The sequence below is a fragment of the Nanorana parkeri genome, unplaced genomic scaffold (genome assembly GCF_000935625.1).
Source record: "Nanorana parkeri isolate BGI_ZX_2015 unplaced genomic scaffold, ASM93562v1 scaffold252, whole genome shotgun sequence".
In the NCBI taxonomy this organism is placed as follows: Eukaryota; Metazoa; Chordata; class Amphibia; order Anura; family Dicroglossidae; genus Nanorana; species Nanorana parkeri.
In genome coordinates, this window is record NW_017306520.1 from 794,399 (window position 1) to 802,810 (window position 8,412).

At 39.2% G+C, this 8,412-nt stretch overlaps 1 protein-coding gene across 2 annotated transcripts in view; it reads left to right on the plus strand.

The window, feature by feature from the left end:
* Nucleotides 1-8,036, plus strand: part of BAK1 (BCL2 antagonist/killer 1) — a 36,182-nt gene extending 28,146 nt beyond the window's left edge. Inside the window, exons 5-6 of one of the 2 annotated variants that reach the window (XM_018556780.1) lie at nt 1,742-1,778; nt 2,911-3,003. In XM_018556780.1, coding sequence (XP_018412282.1) covers nt 1,742-1,778; nt 2,911-2,919 — 46 coding nt within the window. In that variant the 3' untranslated portion in view covers nt 2,920-3,003. Of the gene's footprint in view, nt 1-1,741; nt 1,779-2,910; nt 3,092-7,863 lie in introns of those variants that run through there. The other variant, XM_018556779.1, reaches the window with a different exon arrangement.
* Nucleotides 8,037-8,412: the final 376 nt, after the last annotated feature.

Consider the following 8,412-nt stretch of genomic DNA (forward strand, 5'->3'; position numbering starts at 1 on the left):
GCTCCCAGCATTTAGCGGGCAAAAGCCCACTATTTGCTGAGTTTTGTATATGTCCTCCTGTGACCCTAAAGAGAACTATGGGGAACTTTTCAGCAAAAGCATTTCTTGGACCACATCAACCAATGGGTTTCATTTCTAAAGGACCTTTTCACACACATGCCTATACAGTGATATATACATTTTTGATGTTTGTTACTGCATGCATTTATGTGCATTTTTGTGCTTTTTAAAGTGTACCTAAACCCAAGAAAAATTTTGCAGCTTACCAATGCTAAGATGTGATGGCTGCATTTGTTTTTCTTTTGGAGGTTTTTTCCCCCCTTTATTTTTACCTTTGAATTTTTTTCTATAGTTTTTTTATATTGTGAGCAGAAAGGCACTTTATTGTAGAAGAGACATGCTATGCCTTACTGCAATAAAACAAACGTACCTGCCTGTTCGCAATCTTCTTCAGAATGCGTGGCTCAGTGTACATTCTCTGCACACTTTTGTGCCCGGAAGAATGAACTCTCGTGAGCATGTATGGGAGTTCATTTATACCCCGCAAATAAAAACGGTCGGAGACCCAACACCCAGAAGAAGCTGGGGATAAGATGGGGGCGTAGACGAGGGAGCGAGTGGAGTTAAGACCAGAAAGGAGCTGATAAGAGAAGTCAACTGTTAAGATTTACATACACTTTAAGCATCTATATATACATAGATTTTAAAAATGCTATTTTGTACATGTCTTACGCAAAGTCAGGGACAAACATTAGTACACAGATTTTCCATAGTGCTGACAAATGTCAAAAATGTATTCCATACCTTGAACCCAACTCCCTCTTTGCCTCCTGTCGCCACTCCCTTTCATTTTTTAGGGACATTGCTACCCTCACTCAAATAACTCATACAATCTCACCCTCCAACATGCCACATCTATACATTTCCCATTCACCTCCTCATTTCAATGTACACACAACACATCCACTCATACACATACAGATTAATCACATTACCACAACACCCCTTCAACAAACTAAAACAAACTAACAAACTAAAGAGAAAACCTATGACATCAAGGCACTGTGCCACCTCTTTGCTATTGTAAGTCAACAAAATTTGACCATTGTATGGCCATCTTAACTGCACTTTTAAGTACAATGTACTTTATTGAACCATGCTTATATGAAGTGCACACACACTTTTGAATGCACTTCATATTTGTCTAAACCATTTTTAAAAATGCATGCCTTTTATTGCATTTACCATTGGTTTCAGTGGGCCCTCTTGACTCTTAAAAACCCTACATGAGCTGTTTTTTGTTTTTGTTTTGTTTTTTAAAAGTCACTCGGGTGTTTCTTATGTTGTCTATTGTTTTATGCTTATGATGTGAACTCATAGCTAGGCATAGATGTGAACTAGCCAAAGAAGATTAAATGGGATTTGCAATTGAATTGAATGAGCCCAAAAGGTTTATCAACTGAGTTATATGTACAACTAATCTGATTTCAGCTGTAGTCTGTTTGTAATGCAGGTTAGACACTAATAAGAATACTGACAGAAAGAAGAAAGTTAGTTACCCTGGCAAAGCAGATAGTCTACATTTCAGGCATGTTACTTACATCAGGTTCTGAACTTTCTCCTTTGGCACAGGAATCAGAGAGGAGCCTAGTGCATTTATTTGTTCATTGGTATATATCGTTTTTATGATAAAAATTGACTTTGTGGTTTAACTTTCTTTATTCTCTCTCCTGCGTCCCAGCCCTCTTTACGGGCTAGACCTTTTTCTGCATTTTCAGGTAATTTTGCATTAAATGTGGTTTCACTATCTAAATGCTTTGCTATCTCTTTGAAATCTGTAATTTCATTTTTCCTTTCTGCCAGATCTATAAATATGCTCTTGCGGCTTCTTTCTTTGCATTTAAAATACAGGCATGATTATTTAATATTGCATCTAGCATTTATTAAACCTGACATCTGTTAACAGTTAAAAACCAAATTGTTCCAAAATTCTTTAATAACGTATATTACCCTGATTTCCAAATAATGTAAGACTCCCAGCTTTAATCGTTAGGTAGGATGTAAGCTAGGACCTCCGAAAGTTAGGATTATACACTTTATGTAATCAGCAGGGGGGTATCATTGAGCGTCACGTCAGAATTAAATGAGAAAATGCTGGTGCCACATTTTGCTGATTTTCATGCTGTGCAGAGAGCCAGATAAAGGGTTACGGGATTGAAGCTGATTTATATGAAAGCCAGAGGGAACTTTCCCTGTAAGTAATGTTTGAAAAGAAGACACACTAGAATGGCAATCTACAAGTGGATACAATGTGTTGATTCAAAAATTAAAGAAGCAATTAGGAAATGTGTAAGTATTAATCAGTGGATATGTAAATGCTTTTTATTGAAGCATTTATCATGTAGAATATAGGATATATTTCACACTGTAAGCGACAATAGAAGTCTTCTTGTTGGCAGTAAAAAAGGCACACATGCTAAATGCTAGCACCATTTATTTTGATTGAGTCACTAAATGGGGTATCAGTGCACTAAACCCTTTTTGATTTGAAAAGGTTTGCAATATGTACGTTTAATAATTTAAAAAAGGGCACATGCACTCTAAATCACCATATTCTCACGTCTTTGTGTTTGAGGGTGGAGGAGTTGCTAGAGCAGAATCTGCAGCTTTTTGTTATATAAAAATAATATAAAAAATATAAACGCCTCTAGCCCTAAAATGTGTAGTTTTACAAAATATATATTACTGACTTGTTGCTTTATTTAATAGTTTTTTTTTAAATTATGCATTCTTGTTGATTTCTATTTTTTGTTTTACTTTTTGCTTATTTGTCTTTTTTTTCTTACCCTGTTTTTTCTCAGTTTTTTTTAAATTTAGAAATGTAAAACATTTTTTCTGGTCTTGTTACAGTGTTTTTGAAACTGGGGTAAACTGGGGACGTGTTCTAGCACTCCTTGGCTTTGGATATCGATTAGCTGTCTATGTTTGGAAAAATGGACGGCATCAATTTCTTAGAACAATTGCTCAGTGGCTTGCTAGATACCTGGTGGAGAGTAGAATTGTTCGGTGGATTGTAGGACAAGGCGGATGGGTAAGTGAACAGCAAAGACATTTTAAACAGTATCTGCATTACTTCATTCAATTATACCGTTCTTTCATATATAAGGGTGAGAAACTTCAAAATGGAGTTTAATATTCAAGAAAATTTTAGTTTTTTTCTGTGCAAACTGCTCTTGTGCTGTATATCTGGATATTAAAGGAGAACTATGGGGTCAGTGTTTTTCTACATAGTTCTCCTTAGGGTAACGGGAGGACACAAACTAGCGTCCTTCCCGTGACCCTAAGCTCACGGTATACTGAGACGCCGCAGTGGATCCTGACTTAGACGACGGTATCCGCCCAGCTGCGTGAGTGACAGCTGGCTCTGCCTATCTAGAGGCAGAGCCAGCTGTACCCGCCCCCTCCCCCGTCCGTTCCGCCAGTCAACGCTGGCAGATCGGAGCGGGGAGAGGGGAATCCAGCCCCTCCCCCTGTCATGGCAGAAAGCCGTGACAGGATCGAGAGGTGAGCGAACCCGGTATGTGTTTGCTCACCTCCCGATCTACTGAGCCGACCTGTGACAGTCTCATTGTCACACGTCGGCTAGAACTATGAGGTGAGTGAAAAGCACTCACCTCATAGTTCTCATTTAAGATTCTGCACACATGCAGTTTACCAGTTATACAGCCTGTGGTCATTAGCATATATTAGTTACATGTGACATATTGTGCCTTTGACATTTTAGAAAACTAAAAACATAAAAAATAGTGTCCTTGAGGGATAGACATCTTTTCTCTACTGAAGAAAAAATGTAAACATTTTTAAGGGCTATTTTTTTGTATTATTTAAGATTATTTTTTATCATCAATCAAGATTTGATTTACAAGCTGTTTGAACTTATCTCTTTATGCAGCTGCCTGGATCAGCTTATCCTCAGCAACAGTTTTAGATTCTGTTTCCAGACCCTGCTGTACTGGACAATTGTGTGGCCTGTCTGGAATTTGACCTTTGGGGACTGGGTTTCACATTGACACTTTCCAGAATTTTGTGTACTGTGTTAGTTGCGGAGAACTTTCAAGATCCAGAGAATTGGCACAGCCTCTCTTGTGACCCTGTCTCTGAAGACTCATTTAAAAAGTAGTCTGTGTGGGCCAAGCATTGGGAGCTATTTTTCTTTTTTTAGAACCATTAGGCACCATTATTTTTGCTATTTTTCTGTTGGTTTTTGCACGGAAAGGATTGTAACACTAAGGGTACTGAGTGCTGCGTCAGTAGGTGGAGTGTTGTGTTCGTGCACATGCCACACTTTTTTTCCCTCCATTAAGTGTGAGGTATCACCTTCCCACATCTGCTCCTAATTGCAAGTTTCACCTCAATTAGTCTTTGCTGCTGCCTAGAGTGACCTAGTCACATCCAGCCATTGAACCTCTCCTGCTACTGGCAGCTGGTTCAAAGGTACTGGTTTTACCTGACGCTTCCTCAGCTCCATTGGGTGTGGCCCCCTCCTAGGTTTTCAACATAGTAATGCAGGATTTCACTGGCCAAATTTAAATTTTGACTGCAGAGGCCGTAAGAGTAGCTGAACACCTTTCCATACAGAACCATTACCTGATCTACCTCTGGGCTTTGAGGCCTCTGAGCCTTCAGCTGTTTGGGCTCTATCTAATGATAAGTCTCAAACATTCTTGCTGATAATATTGTCTATAAAGAGTCGCAGGCAGCCGCTATAACTCCCAGGCTTAGAGAGATCATTCTAGCTCTTATTGACGCAGTGCATACCAACATAACGATGGAGGAACAGCCTGTAGCTTCCACCATTGCTGCTACCTTACTAGGCCCTAAGAAAACTAAAACTTTTCCCATGCACTAGCTACTCCGAGACATCCTGTTCGCGGGCTTGGAAAGTCCTGGTAAATTGTTTACACCTCCCAAGTGTTTTGAGTCCCAATACCCATTTGAGGAGTTCTTTATCAAGAAGTGGAGCAGTTACATAGTTAGTCAGGTTAAAAAAAAAGACACAAGTCCATCGAGTTCACCCTATAGAGATGAGGAAAAAAAAGAAATGCCAAAAAAAACTATGCCCGCAGTTACCCACTGTTGATCCAGAGGAAGGCAAAAGCAGTGTCCCATCTTAATAAAATCCTGATGATTCCTGTAGAGTAGTGGTCTCCAAACTGCAGCTGTTTGCTTGCCCTGGCCCCTGGGGCAATATTCTTTCCACTGACACAAACAATGTGGCACCATTTTTCCCACTGACACCAACAATAATACTAATTGATAGGACACTATTCCTTCCACTGATTCCAATAAAGGGGCTCTATTCCTTCAAATTACACTAACAATGGGTCATTATTCCTACCTGCACTGACCACAGGTGCTAGGTCATTTTTTTTTACTCCAACCTACCTCTGAGCCTGGGGCATTGCTTATTCCTACTGTTGCTGAGGCATTTTCTAACCCCACTAGCCACAGTCTGGCCCCCCTACAGTCCTAAGGACAGTGAACTGCCCCTTTGTTTAGAAAGATCCCATAGATAAACATTTGGAGAAAATTTTTCAAATCCTTGTTTTCACAGGGAGGCCCTGCTTTGCAACTTGCTCTGGTTGTGATGCTTGTCTTTCAGACTAGGAGAATGGATTAAACCCATGAGAATGCTCACAGCTTCCTTCCACTCTGAAGCTTTATTTGTGGAGCACTTAGAGTTCATGCTGGCAGCCCTGCACTACTGTGTAGATGGGTTAGTGGATGCCGCCTATCAGTGAATGTGCAGAGAATTCTGGTTGAAATGTTGGGCTGTGGCATGTAAAAGGTTGTTGCTCTACATGCAGTTTGAGGGACAACATCTCCTTGGAACTGCTTTGGACACCCTTATCAAGGATTTCACTAGGAATAAAAGTACTGATCTAACCCATATGAAGAAATCAAGGCCAGAAGCTGGTGGGAAACCTTTGCAGACACCTGGATAAACAGTATTTTAGATATGGGTACAGGAGAAGATTTCTAGGAGCTACAAAATATTCTGTTCTCAGCCCCCTCTGCAGTTCATGTCTTCCAAACTTTGTGTCACTGCACAGATAATCAACCTTCAGACAACCTTTCAGGGTTTTCATGGTTGTCCCCCAAGTTCCTGTGGTGTGAAGGGTACAGGCATTTTATTCCAACCTTTTCACAGTTCCCAAACCAAAAGAGGTAATCACCACCATCTGAATGTATCTTTTACTACAACTGGGACATTATGCTTCTGTCCCTTTGTACAACACCAGTACATCAGAATGAAAAATATATATTTTTTCATTGTCTGTATATAGTTCAAACTGTGCATGACTACCTCACAGCCACTGCTTCCATTAGAAGACTGTCTCTCATTTTATAATTTCCGATGGTCCCAAGGAAAACCAACTTCTTGTTCCATCATCTCTCTCAGATCCTCTATCCTACGATCCCAATCCTCCTGTAGGCAAAAGAATAACCCAATTGTCTCTGAAACCTGTGCCCCCAAATGAACTACAAGAAAAGGATTTTGTAGTGAGTACAACATACAATTATTGCATAGCTGACTTGCATTGCTACAACATATACTATATAACATAGTATTAGGCTGGTCATATATCCCAAGATTAGGATATGAGGGACAGATCCTTGTCACCATAAAATACTGAAATCTAAGTAGATTCACAAATGCTGGACATGTTGAAAAATGCAGGGTACTGTTTTATGTAACTGGTCGTATTCCATTTTTGCAAAAACATAGGAAAAAAAGTTTATCTAAGGTAACTTAATCAAAGATAACTTGCTAAACTATATCTATCGTATGGTTTGGTGCTTAAAGCTGGACTCTGGTAACAAAACTTTAATTTAAACATATTCCTGTTTCAAAAGATATAAATCCATTTCGTGTGCATCAAATGCTTTCGCAAATCTAGTTAGTACCTTGTGAACATACTGTTGACATCATTAAAGTGCTGCACATAGCCTTTGCAGAGAACAGAGCTCTGGGAGGGACCATAAAAATCACACCATAAATCAAGTAAACGGTACTTATTTATCCCAGAGTTCAGCTTTAAGCTGAGGTGAGGCATGTGTCAAGTATTGCTAGAGTTACTATTTGTGAGAACCTTTATGTACTCGTGAAGGTCACTCCAGATGTTAGGTAATAATCCTGATATTGTAAGATCTTTTTTTCCCGTTGTATAGATATGCATGTTTGTATTTTAAAAATATATTGTAAACATGTAAGGGGCCCGGCTCAACAGGAGGTTCAATTATTTTTTAGCAGCACTTTTCAGCAACAGTGGAATTCTTAACACAGATTAACACAGACACTCTTAACACAGGGACACAGATTTTTGAGAAAAAAATATATGTTTCCATATGAGATGACAACATCTCAATCTAGGTATTTTTATCTGGTTTGGGTGGCAGTCTCTTTTCTGTGTAATGATTTAGAGGGTAGCTAGCCAAGATGGGGAGGGGGCAGCATCAGACAGGCAGGTCAGAAAACCTGTCCCAGTTTCTGCTGCTTATACCTGAGATAAAAATAGCTTCCCAATTCCTGTTGCTTCCTCATTCAATGCATTGCTGCTCCCCCCTTTATTGGCATACATAGGAACACTCACTCAATAATATACTGTCATTTCTGATCATTTTGTTTAAGTGTGTATAAATAATGTGTTCCCTATATTTGATAAATTGATATAAGGGTTAAATAGTATATTTTCTGAGCAACTAAATATGTAAAGTTTTTTTAATTATCAAATACCCTGCTTAGAATAATATGTATGTTACCTCATTTCTGATCCAAGTTTCGCTTTGTATCTTTATCAGGCTGCTGTACTTAAACTGACAAATAACAGTGTCAAATACGTTCTGATGGCGTTGGGTGTTGTCCTTATCCTTCAGTTTGTGATAAAACGTTTGAGCTCAGGATCCTGAGAATGGAGTATATATCCATCGCTGAAGAGTGATCTGTGAATGAGTTTTACAGCCAAGGTCCTTAAAGAGCCTGTCTCCAATGTTCATCCAAAGGGTATTTTATGATCTGCTATGTAATGAGAAAAGACCTTCTAAATTATGCCTTCACCCACAAGGACGTCCTGATTGGTAACATTTGCATTACTGATGCCTGTTTCCGTTCTAGCCTCAGGGAATACATTTTTACGGGATATACTGGGTCTCTTGAAAGGAGATCTTTCTAGTGCAATTAATACAAATAAATGTCCCTTTTTTTTACACTTTTTTTGTGTTTCTTGTTTGAATCGTTTACCACCTACCATTCCAGGAAGGCCAGCAAGCACCACAAGGCTGCTGTGTATGTTCATGCTCTGATTTGACCACCTTCATTGTTCAGAAATTTTAAAACCCTGCCAAACTTTT